This window comes from Littorina saxatilis, linkage group LG12, assembly GCF_037325665.1.
Source record: "Littorina saxatilis isolate snail1 linkage group LG12, US_GU_Lsax_2.0, whole genome shotgun sequence".
Lineage (NCBI taxonomy): Eukaryota > Metazoa > Mollusca > Gastropoda > Littorinimorpha > Littorinidae > Littorina > Littorina saxatilis.
This window is the reverse complement of record NC_090256.1, coordinates 18,870,509-18,892,078: the sequence shown is the minus strand read 5'-3', so window position 1 is coordinate 18,892,078 and position 21,570 is coordinate 18,870,509. Positions and strand designations below refer to the sequence as shown.

The 21,570-nt window shown below is 40.0% G+C and overlaps 1 protein-coding gene across 2 annotated transcripts in view; it reads right to left on the bottom strand.

The window, feature by feature from the left end:
• Positions 1-21,570, bottom strand: part of LOC138981429 (uncharacterized) — an 82,942-nt gene that overhangs the window by 15,152 nt on the left and 46,220 nt on the right. For both annotated transcript variants that reach the window (XM_070354342.1, XM_070354343.1), the window contains 9 exons: positions 8,367-8,553; positions 7,966-8,086; positions 7,278-7,423; positions 6,956-7,046; positions 6,298-6,422; positions 4,399-4,546; positions 2,022-2,185; positions 1,364-1,693; positions 456-782 (listed from right to left, as the gene is read on the bottom strand). In XM_070354342.1, the coding sequence (XP_070210443.1) occupies positions 456-782; positions 1,364-1,693; positions 2,022-2,185; positions 4,399-4,546; positions 6,298-6,422; positions 6,956-7,046; positions 7,278-7,423; positions 7,966-8,086; positions 8,367-8,553 (1,639 nt within the window). The remainder of the gene's footprint in view (positions 1-455; positions 783-1,363; positions 1,694-2,021; positions 2,186-4,398; positions 4,547-6,297; positions 6,423-6,955; positions 7,047-7,277; positions 7,424-7,965; positions 8,087-8,366; positions 8,554-21,570) is intronic.

Below are 21,570 nucleotides of genomic sequence, written 5' to 3'. Positions count from 1 at the left end.
CTCGACTTTACCTTGCAGAACGACAGGGGTATTAAGTTCGAAATAAAGTCATTGAAAAATACCCACTCTTTACAGAAAGCAGCCAGGCTGTAAACGTTGATATGTGCTCAAGTCAGTGGATGTTCTTACAGCTTGTCGAAGGCTGAATGGATCAATAGTGATTTACAAGATGGTTCGCACAACAAGGAATGTATCTTCATAGGGCAACCGACCCCAGAATGACACAAACATTCTTTAAAATTCAGAGATGTAATACGCCTTTTACACTCTAAACTAGAAGGGTTCCAATGTGAAGACACTTCTTATAACCACGTGTGAACACTATATCATTCCACGTGAAAACGTGTTCTACTTTTGCTAGTAGAAACAACTGGTTAAGAGTGTAGTTACTAATTACATTGTGTTTTCATTGCATTTCAAATGTTACAGACAGACAGACAGACAGACACACGCACCTGTGTCTTCGTGTTGCACATGACACTTGACAACGGCCGGCGCCGGGTAGAATGTAGAACCTACATCAGTTACTCGACAACTATCCAACGAACTCTCCTGCGAAGGGCAAGCAAGGTTGACGTACTCCGTTTCTGAACGGTGGAAAGGGTTAAAAGGTACCACGTGACCTCCGAGCGGGAATCCGTTCTGACGACATACGACTTCAGCAGAGGTGTTGGTGAAGGCGTCACGGGAGACGGTTTCCAAAGTGACGTCATGACCATCTGTTGTTGGTCGATACATCTGCACTATCCCCGTATTGTTCAGTAGCCCGTTGTGAAATCGGACTGGAATAAATCATTATATAATTCAATATATCTATAATGATTCAATCAATCAAGTAATCGGTCCGTAAGTCAACCAATAGACAATAAGCTCATGACTTACACAAACTTCGAACAGAATAATCAATCAATGAATCAACCAATCATTCCGTTACTCTGTCAATCTCTCAGTCAGTCTGTTAACCTCTCAGTTAGTCTGTTAACCTCTCAGTTAGTCTGTCAACCTTCCAGTTAGTTTGTCAACCTCTCAGTTAGTCTGTCAACCTTCCAGTTAGTTTGTCAACCTCTCAGTTAGTCTGTTAACCTCTCAGTTAGTCTGTTGACCTCTCAGTTAGTCTGTTAATCTCTCAGCTAGTCTGTTAACCTCTCAGTCAGTTTGTCAACCTCTCAGTTAGTCTGTTAACCTCTCAGTTAGTCTGTTGACCTCTCAGTTAGTCTGTTAATCTCTCAGCTAGTCTGTTAACCTCTCAGTCAGTCTGTTAATCTCTCAGTCAGTATGTCCAGTCATTCGTTAAGTAAATGAGTCATAGCGATGTATGTCTACATAGCGCGAAGCGACGGAGGAAAAACTAAAAGCTCCCTACCTTTTGACGCAAAGCAGAAGACTGCAGCCGGGTTGCACGTGTCCGGTGTTTGTTGCAAGAACGTCCACTCGACCTTTCTGTCACATCCATTGATGTCCACTGCTCTGTCTCCACAGTCTACGTCCCCACTCCACACAGGGCCGCCCGCTGAGGGTGGAAGCGGTCGGGTGAAGGTCATGCCTGCCACATACCCGGCTTCTCGACACAAGACGTCGGCGTTTCGTTCTGTGAGGTCAGAGACGCACACACGACCTTGACCTTCGTCGCGTGACAGTCGAACGTAGCCGTAGTGGCCGTCGGGATCAGCAGGTTCAAGTTCGAAGGCGTAATCTTAAAACGGAACGAAAGGGGGAGAACATGATGTCGTGATTATCAATTTTTTCAGTGCGAAATTAAATGACTTGTAAAGTAGGTACGCTGTTGGGTTTTTTTCTTCTGAGAAAGCAATGTATGTTAAAAAGAAAACGATGTGATTGTGTTCGATTAATAAGATAATGTAAATGCAGAACACGTGTTCCAAAAAACACAGTCGTCGTTTAATGTTATTGCATATACTTTAAATTTGCACCGATTACATGGTGGATAAACTAACACTAAGTTCTAATAATAAGTTAAAAGTATGTGTGGTCATATGTAAGTCAAGATGACATCAATTTACTTGAGTTATAACAGACGGCAGTAGCGAAGTAGGACTCGGAACATGACGCATGTAGGTCAAGTTGACACGCATCCAATGAGGCCTCAGCTCCAGAGCACGTGATCTGCATCCAGCCAACCGCATGCTTGCTGCCTGACACGAACATTTTTTCTTCGCTCCAAGGTCTGCAATGAAGGTATCATCTGGTTGGATATGTGAGGAACATTCAAAGCCTCAACGGGTGTGAATTATTTTCGAATATGCTTATAAGGTGTACCATTAACACGAGTTTGTTCTCTATTTTACAAAAGAACTGCCAAAAACCCGGCTCACTTATCAGTTTTTACGCCAACCAGTTAAATCTAGACATTTTGACGGTGATACTGAAAGAGAAAAAGTAAAATACTTAACTCGATTTACTTTGTTTCTATCAGTATCTTATTTAATAATTCTTTGACTGACTGATGCATAGATCACTGATTGTGTTATTGTTGTTGAAAGGACGAAAAACCGGACGAAAAACCGGACGAAGGAATATGGGAAAATAAGGCATTACTCTGAGACTACTTATGAGTATACGATCCTTACCATCATGATGAAGTCAGCGACTGTCTGACGAAAATTTGATAAAGAATTTACCGAAACTGGTTGCTCAGTCTAGAGACATTCGAAAGATGGAAGGGGGTGAGGGTTCGCAGTGGTGGGGGTGAAGGGCTTGTGTTTACTCTTCGCCGCCCCAATGTTAGTACATGTACTTGGTTTTTGCCGAGTGTGTTGTTCCCCTTTCTTTTTTCTGCCTCGCGGTTCACGGCTGTATTTCTATTTGGTACTCAACGACTCACAAACACACTTCGCACTCATGTGTTTTCCGTAGTGCAAGCTTTACCTAGCGCAATACTTATATTGACGTGTTATTTCCCAATTTCTGTAAATGCTTAAAGATAACCACCGAAAGTGTTAATCATATATTCAATCAACGATTTCCAGTAAACACACACACACACACACACACACACACACACACACACACACACACACACACACACACACACATACACACACACACACACACACACACACACGCATGTACGTACGCACGCACACACATTTTAACACACACACACACACACACACACACACACACACACACACACACACACACACACACACACACACACACACACACGTTTAAACAAACTAAGAAAAAAAATACATCTCTCCTTTTTGCGCATGCATTTGCAAAAAACAATTGGAGCCAGGCGAGACGAAGGAAGGAACAAGTCGTGTAAGGCGAAAATACAACATTTAGTCAAGCTCAGTCGAACTCACAGAATGAAACTGAACGCATTGCATTTTTTCCGCAAGACCGTACACTCGTAGCATCGTCTGTTCACCGCTCGTGGCAAAGGCAGTGAAATTAACAATACAGAAAAGCGCGGTAGCGGTTGCGCTGAGGAGGATAGCCCGCTTTTCTATATCTCTATTCTTTTTAACTCTCTGAACGTGTTTTTAATCCAAACATATCATATCTATATGTTTTTGGAATCAGGAACGGACAAGGAATAAGATGAAATTGTTTTTAAATCGATTTCGGAAATTTAATTTTAATCATAATTTTTATATTTTTAATTTTCAGAGCTTGTTTTTAATCCGAATATAACATAATTATATGTTTTTGGAATCAGAAAATGATGAAGAATACGATAAACGTAATTTTAGATCGTTTTATAAAAAATAATTTTAATTACAATTTTCAGATTTTTAATGACCAAAGTCATTAATTACTTTTAAGCCTCCAAGCTGAAATGCAATACCAAAGTCCGGCCTTCGTCGAAGATTGCTTGGCCAAAATTTCAATCAATTTTATTGAAAAATGAGGGTGTGACAGTGCCGCCTCAACTTTTACAAAATGCCGGATATGACGTCATCAAAGACATTTATCGAAAAAATAAAAAAAACGTCCGGGGATATCATTCCCAGGAACTCTCATGTCAAATTTCGTAAAGATCGGTCCAGTAGTTTAGTCTGAATCGCTCTACACACACACACAGACAGACACACACTCACACACACATACACCACGACCCTCATCTCGATTCCCCCCTCTATGTTAAAACAGTAGTCAAAACTTGACTAAAGGTAAAAAAAGGACGGACGACATTCCAATCCCGTCTTCAGAATAAACATTCACGGTTGCCCCTATTACTTGTTGATAACTCCGAGAGGCGTGGACTAGATTGATGCCACATGGCCCCTCACTGAGGAGGGGTTTGACCACCGGTTTTCGTAGAAGTATGCTGTTGTGTTTTTTGTTTGTTTTACTACTCATGAGTACTTGTATTAATACACACACACACACACAAAATTTACGAAAAAACACACACTTATATGCACCTACATGAGAGAAGCAGAGCCGTTTTTGAAACCTCGCTGGTTGCAGGTGACCTTGGCCTCATTGTGACCCCAGTTGTCTGCACAGACCGCCAGCCAGTCGTTGTTCAGAAACATGAACTGTCGACCATCTTCCGTCACTCGTGCAGTGTTATCTAGTGAAACGAAAACCAGAAATTTCATTTAATTTAGGTTTAATAGTGGAATGCGCTTTTTGTAATCTCATGAGAGAAGAGCGCAAGGTTCCATTCAGCATTCGTGTATTAGAAAGACGGCAAAGTAGGAGACTTATACAATTATATATATAGACAACAATAAGTAAGACTTATGCGGAGCCTGTCTTCGATTCTTATAATGGTTTTCACAATAAGCGGGTTCTGCTGCAGCTTTCGATTTGTTCAACTCGCATGTCTATATATATATAGTGAAAAAGAAAGTTCTTTACTTAGACAGATGCCGGTGGAGAATTTGAAATGATCAAGCATGTCTTACTACAACAGAATTAATTGTACATGGAGAAAAAGAAAGGTGTGTACTTTGAAAAATGCGGATGGATATTTTGAAATGATCAAGGTTTTTGTTCTACCACATGACACTGAAAAAGAGGGTTGTGTACTGTGACAGTTGCTAATGGAGAATTTGAAATGATAAAGCATGTCGCTCTACGAACTGAATTGTATAATAGAGAACAAGAGGGTTGTGTACTTTGACAGATGCGGGTTGTAAATTTGTAATGATCAAGGATGTTACTCTACGAAGTGAATTGTATATATAGACATTAAATATACACAAGGTTTATTTCAAGAGGAGGGGGGGGGGGGGGGGGCGATTTTCTTGAACACAAAAAAGACAAGTCGCGTAAGGCGAAAATACAATATTTAGTCAAGTAGCTGTCGAACTCACAGAATGAAACGCAATGCCATTTTACTCGTAGCATCGTCAGGCCACCGCTCAAAGGCAGTGAAATTGACAAGAAGAGCGGGGTAGTAGTTGCGCTAAGAAGGATAGCACGCTTTTCTGTACCTCTCTTTGTTTTAACTTTCTGAGCGTGTTTTTAATCCAAACATATCATATCTATATGTTTTTGGAATCAGGAACCGACAAGGAATAAGATGAAAGTGTTTTTAAATTGATTTGGACAATTTAATTTTGATAGTAATTTTTATATATTTAATTTTCAGAGCTTGTTTTTAATCCGAATATAACATATTTATATGTTTTTGGAATCAGCAAATGATGGAGAATAAGATAAACGTAAATTTGGATCGTTTTATAAATTTTTATTTTTTTTTACAATTTTCCGATTTTTAATGACCAAAGTCATTAATTAATTTTTAAGCCACCACGCTGAAATGCAATACCGAACCCCGGGCTTCGTCGAAGATTACTTGACCAAAATTTGAACCAATTTGGTTGAAAAATGAGGGCGTGACAGTGCCGCCTCAACTTTCACGAAAAGCCGGATATGACGTCATCAAAGACATTTATCAAAAAAATGAAAAAAACGTTCGGGGATTTCATACCCAGGAACTCTCATGTCAAATTTCATAAAGATCGGTCCAGTAGTTTAGTCTGAATCGCTCTACACACACACACACACACACACACACACACACACGCACACACGCACATACACCACGACCCTCGTTTCGATTCCCCCTCGATGTTAAAATATTTAGTCAAAACTTGACTAAATATAAAAACGGAATAATGCATCGTTCGTGACACGTCTGACTCAGATGCTAAGTCAGGAAATGGAAGTTTGCGGTTTTACATGGCATTTTGCAATACCGCCTGCAGTTTAGTTAGAAGAGTCAGTCTGGCATGGAACGGAGGTAGCACTGTACCAGTGTAGACACGATCTGCAAATCAACAATGGTATATAGAGAAAAAGAGGCTTATTTACTTAGACAGATGTTGAGGGAAGAGTTGAAATTGTTGAGGATGACGTTCTGGATGTCCTGCCTGGAGCAATGGAGCCAATCAGGATCCAGCTGCCGATGAACACACAGAGAAGCCTCCAGGGTAGTCCTGGTGATCGACGTGTGCAGTTAGAAGCGTTGGTAAAATGTCAATATAGCTTTGATTGTATTTTCTTTGGAAGATATATAATAATTCATTTCTCTGTCACAATGATCAAGAAAACAAAGGACGGGCACTTTTTGCAGTAAAATGTCAATATAGTTTTGATTGCATTTCCTATGGAAAATATCATGTATTTCTTTGTCACAATTATCGAGAGAAAAAAACAAAGGACGAAACCTTTTTGCAGGCTGAAAAAATCAGAGCTTTACTGCTGTATTATGACATCTTCAACTTTATCTCTGATGCACATTAACTCTGACGCACACAGTAGATTAATCTGGTCAAAGTGTTGCTTATTTTCATTGACTGCGTGCTACATTTTGATGTGCAAAATAAGAGATGAAAAAAGACTGGTATTTTTACGAGAATAATGGTCAATTCTCGAATAAAGGCAACACTGTCAACAAAATTGGAATATTAATTTTTGTCCGACCCAACATAAACTTAAAGTAAGGAACAATATATAACGTTGAACTTACACGCAGTTCAGGCTGTCGTTGCATTCGTTCACAGCAGCAGAGACAGCGGTCAGGTTCTTGCAAATTCCAGCGGTCAGAGAGAATTTCAACGCTGTGGATATTACCAAAATGACTCTTGAGATGCTTTTGCAAAGGTCACACACACACACCCACTCATCCACACACACACACAAACACACACACACACACTCACTAGGACGCACGCACGCACGCACGCACACATACACACACACACACACACACACACACACACTCAAAATCTTGCACTGATATACTACACCACTCTTATAAGGCACAACCTGTGCGGCGGCCAGCCACTGACCTTCACAATGTTCAAGCTTTTGACCAGTAATATGCATATCAGACGAGCCGACAATGGTTCTGTAGACATCCTCCACTCGGCAGTTGATTCCATATACGCTTTTGGCAAGAGCCTTCTGTGCACAGTCCACAGCTTCCCTCAGGTTTCTGAAGCATGTACAAGTATTCGGTAGAATCATGTCTTGTTGCGTGTATGCTTCTTGCAATGGTGTCTGAATATAATCTCATTTGTGTTTATTTGTTAACCAGATACTGTGCAGAAAAACTGCTCAAACCATATTACGAGTATTAATGTTCCAAACTAATATTGACGGACAACTATTAACAACAACAACAACAACAACAACAACAACAACAACAACAACAACAACAACAACAACAACAACAACAACAACAACAACAACAAAATCAACCAATTAACAACAACATTAATTCAATAAAAAACAAATTCAGTTTTCTGAAAGCTGCAGTCAGGCAGTTTGGTCTCCATTTATGTTGACCAAGTTGTAACAAAGGGTGCTCGTTTTATATGTCAAGATTTGGACTGATGTTTTTGGGAGGCTATAACATGCGTTAACGCTTACCAAAGTCATTCAACGTTGAGTTAAACTCCGGAGGTCAGTTTCAGAACATTCTTACAATTTAAGTTCAAATGCTTGAGAAACTAAGTAATATTATATGTTACTTACTGGCACCGCGCGTCGTTCTTGAGCTGATTTAACACTGTTCTACAGGTGTACAAGCTGTAGTCACTCAGGGGACTGAAGCCACGACACTTTGGATCAACAGTTTGAGTTGTGCTGTACCCCTCTGCGCAACATCATCATCATCATCATCATCATCATCATCATCATCATCGTGATCACACACACACACACACACACACACACACACACACCACACACACACACACGCGCAATATTCCCCCGACCCATCACTTCCACTAGGCACTACCACCACAACCACCACCACCACAACCCCCTTCCCCACCCACAAACCCACACCAGTCTTCCTCTCACGCTTCAACAAATAGCTACTCAAAATAAAATAAAAATTAAAAAAAAGCTTTGAAAAACGAAAAATCCCTGACTCAGTTTAGGCAGGGCAGTGTTGTAGATCCAAGAACGGAAGGTAGGAAGGTACGTGTAGAAGCCAGGCTTGCCGGGTTTGCCGCAGTCATCACCCCACGACACCACACCGAACTGCGTGTAGTGCTCCCCCTGCCCCTCCCCCTCCTTACTGGTCATCAGGCAGAACAGCGGGCCCCCGGAGTCCCCCTATAAGAAGGAAAGGAAATATTAGAATCCAATCTGATTGGTGATCATTTTTTTGTTGTGGCATCTTCCAAGAAGCCCCATCCAGACAAAAATCTTCAACTGTCATTGTTGATTGTCGGTTGTGTATTTTCTCTTAATAATTCACTTTTTAAGCCGACAAGGTGAAATTTTTAAATTTTATTTAATTTAAAAAATTGTTTTTTTTTATATACACATAAACACAACATACCATACAGCATACACAGAGTTTATCAACATAAGATATGACTGTCTTAGCGCATACAGACGCACATACCTAGACAAGACACATACATAGACAGTAGGGTGGGTTGTTGAAAGACAGGGGACTTGGGGGTGGGGGGGGGGTAACTGAGGTTGGGGGAGGCGGGGTAGGGGAGGGGGGTAGGTGGGGACGGTGGTCACACTTTAGCCTCCAAGTATACATGGCCGGGGTTTAATTATAGGCATAAAAGTACTGTATAACATGTTATGAATAAATGGAACAGGGGGTATCACATTCAAAAATGTTCATACAAAATCAATCAATACAATTATCCTATGGCATCAATGAAAAAAGTGTCTATTCTTTCTTTCTTTCTTTATTTGGTGTTTAACGTCGTGTTCAACCACGAAGGTTATATCGCGACGAGGGAAAGGGGGGAGATGGGATAGGGGAAAAGGGGGAGATGGGATAGAGCCACTTGCTAAGTGTTTCTTGTTCACAAAAGCACTAATCAAAAAATTGCTCCAGGGGCTTGCAACGTAGTACAATATATGACCTTACTGGGAGAATGCAAGTTTCCAGTACAAAGGACTAAACATTTCTTACATACTGCTTGACTAAAATCTTTACAAACATTGACTATATTCTATACAAGAACCACTTAACAAGGGTTAAAGGAGAAACAGAATCCGTTAGTCGCCTCATACGACATGCGGGGTGCAGAGAAATAAGGATGTGGAAAAGAAGACTTTTGGTAAGTGAAATAAAGGTGATGAATCCAGTCAGGTAGAAATAAGACAACAAGAAAAGAATTGGAAAACTGCAGGGAATAGTAGGGAGAGTTTTCTTGGAAGGAAATATAGGTGAAAGGACTGGTAATGTCACGAAGTGGTTTGCATGTGAATTAACTGTACGTGTTCTGCCCTATTGCACTGTCTCTACCCTTTCACACCAAACACTTCAAAAACAGAATTTGGGAGGATGCAGGCTCATTATTTCCTCAACCAAAAAAACAACATACTTCTTCACTTTAAATACATCAATACGAAACAACTTTTCGACACACAGTTCGCACAATCTTCCAGCTTTCACTCAAGGCATGTAAATACATATTATAACAATACTTTCTCAAATATAGATTAACGCACACAAGAAGGTACCAACAGACACTCACGAGTTCGTATCACGGCTCACTGCATGTCGCCAGTTCACTTACTTGTCTCGCTGAATCCTCGTAAAATAATGAATTCAGATGCCAACACACACAGATGCCAACACACACCTTTCACTGAAGATGCCAACACACACATTTCACTGAAGATGCCAACACACACCTTTCTCTGAAGATGCCAACACACACCTCTCATGTTTCTCCCCGAGAAACCCTCCCGCCTTTAGCGGAAACAACCGTCGTCAGCTACGACCGGTATCGATGAAGACTCCACTCGTCTAGTCATCTGCGCCGAGGTGGTCCCTTGCTCCCACCATCGTCCCGCGCTTCTCCCGTGTAAGGACCCTCCCTTATACGCCATGGAAATCCCTCATGGAAACTCCTAAAGAATTTAACCAAGTCTTAATACAACATTCTCTAAAACCATCTCTTCTTCCAAACGTTCATGTACCACTCATACATTCTCGTTCATTCCACTTTCACATTCCGTCCACATTCAATATCCAAACTAATACTTAATCTATGAATAACACTCCCCCATACAAAGCATGACCGTCTTAAACATAACATAAATGCGTAGCAATTATGTTCAAGAAATTCCCCATGAAAAACCGTGAAACAATTACATCAAGAATTCTCTCAACGCTTCACACTAAGATTTGGTGCACTTTATATACACTAACCTTTACGCTCCAGCTATGTATTCCAACGTCAATAATATACAACATAGTAAATCATTTACCTTAAGAGACCCGTCTCTTGAAAGAGTACTTGTTCCCAGAACAAGTCTGACACACGCTGACAACCTCCCCGGTTGAAAGTCTCAAACGCTGTGTCGTTATTTACCCCTGACCAGCTACATGTCTCAAACACAGCTCATCTCAAGCTAAAGCCAGTTTTGCGTGAAACACACGAAACACGTGAATTACGCTCTCCAGTCTCTACGCCTCGCCTGTACAACATTTAGGGAGGTTAAAAACACGACGTGGTTTCACCTCACAAATATGCTACTCACATCTTTGTGACAGTAAGGCAGAAATAAGACAAAAGAAGAGAAGAAACAGAACCGTTAGTCGCCTCTTACGACATGCTGGTTAGCATCGGGTAAATTCTTTCTAGTCCCAACCAATATGGGACTCCCCCTAACCCGCGGGGGGTAAAAAGTGTCTATATAAACACCAATCCTTTGCAAATTTACCATAATAATTATTTAGATTAGCATTATACTTTTCGATCAAAAACCTTTGTTTAACAATTTTCACAAAAACATTTAGTGTTGGGACTGTCTTATTTAATTTGGCTCCAAATATGCTTTGCTTGGCAAGAAGAATAAACAAATCAAAAACAGCATCCGTATGAAAGTTGTCTAAATACCCTAAAATGACAAGCTCTTTTGACAAATTCAAATTACTGCAATGTGTGAAATTTAGGCATAACCATTCTGTGAAATTAGACCAAAAAAGCTTAACTCTTGTGCACTCCCAAAACAAATGTTCTAAGGTTTCCTCTTCCTGTGTACAACAGCTACATAGTGATGTGTCAGAAATGTTCATCAAAAATAACAGGCGTTGAGTGGGAACAATTCTATGCAGTATTCTATATTGGAACCACCTCAGGTATGTGTCTTGTGTAGTTCGCCTTATTGTCAAAAACACCTTTCTAACATTTACATCAAAATTCAATAAATTAGACCATTTTTCCATGCACTGTTAATTGCCATCATTTCTCACAAATGGGTATATATATGTTTTACTCCACCTTTAGCTATTTGTTTCCATACAACATCATCACCAATATGAAAATAGAGAATACTACATGGCTTGCTGTGTCGTACCAGATTTACACGAGTTGCTTTTTTAAATATTGAACTGCGAGCGAAAGCGAGCTGTTCACTATTTGAAAAAGCAACGAGTGTAAATCTGGTACGACACAGCAAGCCATGTAGTATTCTATTTATCCTACATACTGTACTTACGTGTATTTTACTGAAAATGTCCTGCAGTCGAAGACGCTTGTTTTGGAACCTCGATCTTTTCTAAAGCCTCGTGCAATATATTACGTCAAAGCAAAGAAACTGACGTCACTCTGTAAGTGTGGCGTGACGTGTTAGTTCTAAAGATTCATCGAGGGTAATTAGCGAGCGCAATTTTTGTTTCTATAATGACGTTTGTAGTCTCGGTGACTTTGGCATCATAAGCAGTAGAAAAACAGGTCCCTGCCAAAGTTGCTTGACATGACCTCATTTACATGATATACACACGTGTGATTTGAACGATTATTATCTCACGGGTGTCTCTCTCACGTATGTAGGATAAAACATTGTTTAAAACTGCATCCAACTTTAATCTGTTATGATAATTCTTAACTGAGCGCATAACGCTTTCGAAAAACACAAAATTCAGTTGTAAATTTGGATGTTTCAATTAAAAATCGTCATATGACAAAAAATACATCGGCTCTCATCAAGTGACCGACTGTAATAATGCCGTTTTCCATCCAATTCCTGTAAAAAAAATAACCTTTTTATCTATGCAATATGTACATTATAATACAGACGCTCTGAAGCAAAACCACTCAAGGAGATGGGGACACATTTGCATGCAAAATGCTTATAATGTTTGAAAACATCTCTCCAGAAAGGATTCTGAACTCGTTGCATCAATATGTTTCCAAACTCACCTCCTCTCTTGTGAATTCTTTCTTTATTTGGTGTTTAACGTCGTTTTCAACCATTCTAGGTTATATCGCGACGGGGAAAGGGGGGAGATGGGATAGGGGAAAGGGGGGAGATGGGATAGAGCCACTTGTTAATTGTTTCTTGTTCACAAAAGCACTAATCAAAAAATTGCTCCAGGGGCTTGCGACGTAGTACAATATATGACCTTACTGGGAGAATGCAAGTTTCCAGCACAAAGGACTTAACATTTCTTACATACTGCTTGACTAAAATCTTTACAAACATTGACTATATTCTATACAAGATTGAGAAACACTTAACAAGGGTAAAAGGAGAAACAGAACCGTTAGTCGCCTCTTACGACATGCTGGGTACCATCGGGTAAATTCTTTCTCGTCCCAACCAATATGGGACTCCCCCTAACCCGCGGGGGGTCTCTCTTGTGAATGCTATGTGCAAGTGGACACAGAGCTTGTAAAAGTTTAGTTACTTTTCCTTTACTACAAAGGACTCGTTGTAACCATGAAATCTTCAGAGCTGACAAAAAGCATTTCAAATCCACCATTTTAAGTTCCCCCTCTTCAAACGACTGACATGCTGTTTTCTTTATTCTATCTCTCTTACCATCCCATAGAAATGAGAAAAAAAATTAACCTATTCAAATCAAACAAAAACTTATCATCAGGGTCTGGTAAACTCATAAACAGATGAGTTAACTTAGACAGCGCCAATTCTTAATAATTGTTATTTTTCCAAAGGGGGTTACATTTCTTCTGGACCAGGACATAAACAAATTCTCAATTTCTACCAATTTATGTTCATAATTAAGGGGTATAATGTCATCTAAGTTGACTGAAAAAACAATGCCAAGAACTTTAAATGTTACAGGGTTCCAACTGAGCCTAAGTTCCGGCATAAATTTAATATTACAATTTTTATGTGAGCCTATCCAGACTGCCGTGGTTTTCTCATAATTCATTTTCAGACCGGATATAGAGGCAAATTGCTTCAAAACGTTCATACATGCACAAAAAGATTGTTTTGAACCATCCAGAAATAGGGCGGTATCATCTGCAAACTGGGATATTAATATTTCATCATCTGCCACCTTTATACCTTTTATCTCTGTACTCTGGCGGATCATAATAGACAGACATTCGGCACATATTAAATATAAATAAGGTGACAATGGATCTCCTTGTCTGGTACCTCTTTGTACATCAAACCAACTGGAATATTTACCATTCACAGAAACACATGATCTAATATTATTATAAAAAGTGAAAATACATCTTTTAATGTCATCACCGAAGTTGAATTTGCACAAACATTTATCAATGAAGGACCAAGAAAGGCTGTCGAAAGCTTTTTCAAAGTCAATGCACATTAAGAGGCCACGTATGTTATGCTTATTCACATAAAATAGAGTATCATATAATAACCTTACGTTTTGGCCAATGTACCTTCCTTTAAGAAAGCCTGTCTGATCTTCATGGATCAAGTTTGGTAACACAGACTTTAAGCGTTCAGCAATACAGGATGAAGCAATCTTATAAACTACATTCAACAGTGTAATGGGTCGCCAATTTTTCAAAAAACTTTTATCCTTTCCATCCTTTGGTATACAGGTAATAACTCCCTGTCTCTGGGCGATAGACATCTCTCCCTTTTCAAAGCTACAATTCAGGGATCTCAAAAGAAAAGAACAGAGATCTTTAAAAAAGAACTTAAAAAACTCAGCTGCATACCCGTACCCATCTGAACCAGGGCTTTTGTCGTTATTTAACCGTTTAATAACTGCCATCATTTCTTGCATGGTAATTTTCCCTTCCAAACAATCTCTTTCTTCATTGGAAAGTGCTGGGTGTTCTAAGTTTTCATCAATCGATTCATTTACCAAATTTGTGTCTCTTGTGCAATACAATTCTTCATAAAAACACTTGACCTCATTACATATAAGATCACTATCATGTATAACATCCCCGTTCTCATTCTGTACAAAACACATTGCTTTCTGCCCATAATTCCTTTTTTCCAGTTTACAACAATAATTGGTATTATCCCCCCCTCTGCTTCTTTCTCTCTGCAAACTTGTAGGGCTAGTTATTTTTCGGTAACTTACCCAACAACCAAAATCACTTACCCAACAACGGGCCTGAATCCTCGATAGCTCATGGGTAGAGACTGTACACATTGTGGATCTACTTTTTGCGACTCAAAAGTTCAGAACACTCTAATGTACAAAATATACATTTCTGGAGCAAACCATACCGCATTTAAACCAGCAACTACAGGCTTGAACACATGAATCTCAATATAAAATCCATGAGTTTGGTTGTTTTCTGAATTCAGATCTGCCGTGCACAATCGTTTATCGCTAGCAAGATTCCAAGGAAAAGTAACTCTCATACTTTGTCTAGCGACACGAGTAGTTCCCCTTCCAGATTTCCGCTGCATCGACAAGACTGAAATCCGACGGTCAGTTTTCAACAATATTTCATTTTATAAACAGATCACACTTTCTTTCTTTCTTTATTTGGTGTTTAACGTCGTTTTCAACCACGAAGGTTATATCGCGACGAGGGAAAGGGGGGATATGGGATAGGGGAAAGGGGGGAGATGGGATAGAGCCACTTGTTAAGTGTTTCTTGTTCACAAAAGCAGTAATCAAAAAATTGCTCCAGGAGCTTGCAACGTAGTACAATATATGACCTTACTGGGAGAATGCAAGTCTCCAGTACAAAGGACTAAACATTTCTTACATACTGCTTGACTAAAATCTTTACAAACATTGACTATATTCTATACAAGAACCACTTAACAAGGGTTAAAGGAGAAACAGAATCCGTTAGTCGCCTCATACGACATGCGGGGTGCAGAGAGAAATAAGGATGTGGAAAAGAAGACTTTTGGTAAGTGAAATAAAGGTGATGGATCCAGTCAGGTAGAAATAAGACAACAAGAAAAGAATTGGAAAACTGCAGGGAATAGTAGGGAGAGTTTTCTTGGAAGAAAATATAGGTGAAAGGACTGGTAAGGCAGAAATAAGACAAAAGAAGAGAAGAAACAGAACCGTTAGTCGCCTCTTACGACATGCTGGTTAGCATCGGGTAAATTCTTCCTAGTCCCAACCAATATGGGACTCCCCCTAACCCGCGGGGGGTAACAGATCACACGCAATCAATTGCAAACATTTAATCAACTTAAAGAACATGCAGCGGTTTCATACACTATTTTGCCCCAGAAAACTGAACTTCATACAGTTTTTAACGTTGGAACACGGGTGTAAAACTTCGTCTGCTAGTCACATTCGAGGAAAGAACATTTCCTGAGCGATACCAAAACATGAACAGAAGACACACTATCTGCCTTTACCACCACAGCAGAATGACAACATAACTGTGTACTTGATTTTAGTTCAAAACATGGAAACTGACAAGAAGCTTTAACAAAATTGAATGATTTGCACGGAACTATACAACCGCGCATTAATCGATCGCCTGCGCAGGTAGACTGGTTGGGTGAATATGATTCGATCAAACTTTCGCACAAAAACTCCTCTTTTCTTTGAATAACTGAAGAAAGGAGGGATAAAGAGGTTACATACCTCGTCTCAGTGATTATCAAAAATAATGGTCTCAGTTCGCGGTCATGAAAAAGCTCGCTGAAGCTCGCATTTTTCATGATCCGCTAACTTCGACCATTATTTTTGATAATCACTGAGACTCGGCATGTAACCTCTACTTCTTCTCACCATCACAAATCCACCTGGCACGTGATCTCACAATAATACCATCAACTCGCTTCTGCCGCACTTCACACAAATCTCGCTTCTTCTGTTCTAACAACTGTACATTACTTTCATTCACCTGATTCTCCAAACATACAATCTCAGCAAGGATTTCTCTTTCTTTCCTATCACTTTCTCTTTTTTTTATGTGAGGCGTAGGAGATACATTTACCTCTTATCTCCAGCAAAATCATTAAAAAAAATAATTGATCATTAATCATCAACACCAAATCTTCATCCTCAATCAAATGTATATTATTTCTGTCATAAACAGGTACAGCATATTGTATTTTCAAATCTAATATTACTTGCTTAACTAATCCAACAAATGTTATATCTTTTAACAGTGAGTTATTAAACTTCCATAGTGGTCGGTGTCTTTTTACAATGTCAGTATTGAAACATAAAGATACAGGTGAATGATCCGAATTATAACTGGGCATAATATCAACACCATTAACAATTAATCCCAATTGTTCAGATGTTAAAAAATAATCCAGTCTACTTCTTTGTACACCATTAAATCTTCGCCAGGTATATTTTCTTAAACCGGTGTGCAGACTTCTATAAATATCTACAAGATTCAAGTGTTCCATCATTTCTAACATCTTTTTTCTACTTCTCATTCTATACACTTTTGAAGGATGATTAGAATCAATCTTAGGATCAATTGTAATGTTCCAATCCCCTCCAATCACAATACAGTCATTATCAAATGAAACAATATTATCCATCAGGTTTTCCAAAAACTCAGGGTGGTCACCACTGCTTGGGCCATATACATTCCCCAGAGTAAATCGTTTATTCAACATTTCTATATCAATCAAAATATATCGCCCCTCTGGATCTCTCACAACATTATGAAGTTTATATTCAAAATTATTTTTAAATAACACAGCAACTCCTCTGCTTGCAGTATTATTTCCTGCCACAATACATTCGAACCCCCATTGTGATCTGATCATATTTTCTTGTTCAATTTTCCAGTGCGTTTCCAGTAATAAAAATACATTACCCTTGCTTTTTCTCAAAAAATCAAAAACATCTTTTTTCTTTCTAAAATCTCCAAAACCATTTACATTAAAAGTAACAATATTTAATAATTCACACATAGCCATCTTCACATTTATTTTCCATTTCATACAAGACTGTACATTCGATGCAAATCAAACAAACATATGTCAACTTGCATGCTGGCCAAATTCGACAACAAACCTGACATACCAAACTGTCAACACTGACAACAACACGTCGAGTGACTTCCAATGCATATGTTCTGCGCGAAGTTAGAATCCGGTTCCATTCTAGAATGGACCGGGTCCAGGTTGGAATTCTAACTCTGCGCAAGTACAGGGGTGCCATTCTAGAATGGTACCCTTGTTGCTGGTCCATTCTAGAATCGGCCGTGCGCAAGGTTGGAATTTGGGTCCAAGTTGGAATAGTCATTTCAGTATGTGTTTGGTTGGGTTTTTTTTCTCGGGTTTTTTACACTTTACTCAAAGACATCGTGAATTGGGATTGTGATGTTCTGAAAGTGATTACGATTTTGAGAGACACTCAGCACTGATCGCTACGAACGGAAATTTCCGGACTGACAGTGTTTTGCCGATCTCGCTTGTAACTTTTAATCTTATTCATATACATGAAGTTGGTCTTCTGAATTGTGAAGATAAAGTCTTTAGCTTTGTATCGATATATAATATGACTATATAGTTTGAGCGAGGGAAAGGCTTTTTTTTTTCTTTCTTTTTTTTCTTTTTTTTTAAACTAGCTTTAATATTAACGTTCTATCAGGCATGCGCCTCTTAAGAACGGTGCTGCTTTGACCACAAGACTCGCAGCCATAGCAAACCCCTCTTTATGAGTGCCGACTACAACGAAAGCAATTGGCTGCGGTGGGCCCCACGAAAATCGGCAAAGGCGAGGCTAGTTTCTGTAGAAAATCGTCTCTGTTTTCTCCAAAATGACATATCATCCCATAACTGGCGTTTGTATTTCGACATAAGGTCTTGTGGCATCTAATCATCGATTTCATTCTTTCATTTGATTCATTTGTGAACGCTGAGCTTCGAGTATTTATGCTTTTCAGGGAAATTTTTTGAAAATTCTGACTTTCCACAGTTATTACGGAAAATCAAGCTTGTCAATCAAGATGCTGTGAATTGGAATGTCATTACTAATCATTAGTTGACCTCTGGCTCAAGTGGTGTCATCTTGCTACACGGTTGAATTGCAATTCGTCAATCTCTGCCGTCACTGGGCACTGAGAACGTCAGGAGCCTGTATTTTTTTCAAGGGCAATTAGAGGTTATTTGAAAGTATGACATGGTATAATGTTGTGACTTTGGAGAGAAAAATTAATTGACTAGACTGTCATTGCAATGAGGCTTGGTCAGAAATAAAGGGTATTCACTGATTTTAAGCTACAATTCAGTTGCTTGGAAATGACAGACCTCCAATCCATTTGTAAATCAAGTGAACTCTCTTGAATGATTGGTACTTCCTCTACAAATAAATGTGCACCAGGATATAATTCTTGGAACTTTGTTCTTTTGTGTAGTAGTAATGCAGGGTTGTAGGAGTTTGAAACGTGGGCATATCACAGTTTGGAAGGTAGGGATTCTGATAGATTAAATAAAAACTGTCAAACTTTTAGGCATGGAATTCCCCTTTGAGAGTATTTGTTGTGGTAGTACTACTACTATGAATTGCTTTCAATGTTTTCCCATAATATTATAAAACCAGACAAAAGTTGTTGTTGATTTCTGTTTTTTAATGTCAACTTTTTTTTAAACCTGTGACAACAGCTCTATAACTCACTCTGTCCTTCTGTTGGTCTGTCTGTCGGTTAGTCGGTCTGACCGTCTGTCTGTCTGTCTGTCAAAAAAATTGTCAAAAAACCGGACATTTCCGAGAGGGAGACAGCGCTGACATTGCAAGCGGCCGCAACCGGCTCTCATCACAAAAACAACTGCCCTGCAAACATTACCGCCCTGGTAGTCCCCCTTGCTATGGTCTGCCTTTGTTTATTGCGTACTCAGGAGTGTCAACTTTCTTGACATGACATGACATCGCAAGATCGCCAAAGGATTTTTTTCAGGGGTAGACAAATCAGCCCCATTTTATCAAAGGGAAGGTGCAGGTGGAGATAATTCAAGGGAAGACAACTCTGTCTTACCTACCCGGTTTCATTCTAGAATGGCACCCCTGTACTTGCGCAGGGTTAGAATTCCAACCTGGACCCGGTCCATTCTAGAATGAAACCGGATTCTAAGTTCGCGCAGAACACATATATAGAAACAAGCACTGCATTCGAGTTGATTTGTGGTGCTGCAGGTGAAAATTTATATCGTGTGCATGATTCCTACATAGCAAGAAATAGATCATCGAATGAACAGGAACAGTTTTGTTGTGACCACCGTCTTACATACACAGGGGGCAGGTAGGGGAAGTAGTGGTTGGGGGGGGGAGGGGGGGACTGGCACAACACAGCAGGGGAAACGATACACCGACTGGTTACAACGACAACAAACAACACGCACCATACACACACATCTAAACATATATACTGTAAGTACTCATCGCTCTCTCGTGACCAGTTTATATGGCGAAATTTTAGATAATGTTTTATTTTCGAAAATTTTTAATTAGATTTTCATTTGATTAATATACTTACCCGAATCACATAATAGCATTGACGCAGTCATAGAGACTAAGGTCTGAAACATGCTACCCGTCTAAGGGAAGCAACCCCAACTAAAAAAGTGGAAGCATCATGGGCGCTTGCCACCCGGGGTTACCTCCCGTGAGTGCCCACGTCACTGGTGCTTCCCACACACGTGGTAACATCATTCGACTTATAGAATACTAAGAAACTATAAAGCGGGGAAGGTGGGAGGGAATTACCTGTGTGATTCGGGTAAGTATATTAATCAAATGAAAATTTAATTAAAAATTTTCGATTAAATTACATATTCTTACTCCGAATCACATAATAGCAGATAACTCCAACAAGGTGGTGGATAAGATCAAAAAAGTTCAAACTCACTCTTAAGTTCTGGAGAGACATAAACCAGCTGCCGCCAAAGAAGGAATGGACCGAGATCCATCCTGACAGACGGCCGCAATGTCTCCCTACAAAACTAACAAAGACAAAATCCGAGCGCCAGAAAGCTGTGCGCAGGACATCATCCAACCTCCTAGACCGTAAAGGCCAAGGAGGAGGCCCAGGCCCTGGAAAATGAGCTCGGGCCAAGCCGAGGGGACAGATAGCAGATAGCTACGACAAGGCGGAGGGAAAGAAAATTCCTTGCCAAAAAACTGGCCCACTGCCAAAAGTCAGGAAAGGACCCCGTGAGAAAGAAACATCTAACTCGCTCTAAAACCCTTGCCAGGAACTGGCCCACTGCCAAACGACAGAAAAAGGACCGAGAACCATCCTGAATGACAGCCGCGATGTCTCTCAGGCAAGAAATGCGAAAGACAACATCAGAGAGCCAGCAAGCTGTGCCCAGCACGTCTTCCAATCTCCTGAACCGTAAAACAGTCCAGAAAAGGACCCAAGCCTTGAATAAACCCGAGCCGAGTAGAGGGGAAGACAAGCTGCCCCCCCTTATATAGGAAGGAAATGCTAATGGCCTGGAAAAGATCCGTGCGTAAGGTTGTCCGCTCAGCCCTGAAAGGCATAAGGCAATCATGCCAAAGTAAGAAAACTTTGGGATGGAGTGAGGCCCGAAAGGCCTTTGAGATAACAGTCAGCTCCAGAAGAGTGACCAATCTCCGAAAAAGGGAAAGAGAGAGACACCTGAGTACCAAGTACCAGAGTCCAACTCAATGAGCAAATCTCAAAGGGAGAACAAAATGACAAAAGCCAGAGTGTTCGCAGAGCAGACTGCTTGTAGGTAATTGAAAATGAATCAAAAACCCAAAACAGAAAAAACAAGGCTGGTAAGAATAAACGGAAAACCGTGAAGCCAACCAGCCATAAGATTCCCGAGACAAGAGTTCTCAAGGGAAAAAACGTAATAGTCATAGTTGCAAGTGATAAGAGGGTGACCATAACCGGAAACCCAACCCAGCAGAAATCGTCCCGACTCACCTCGTGCTAGCATGAGGGAGAAGAGGAAGAGACGAAATCCGAAGTCACAAGAACCGAA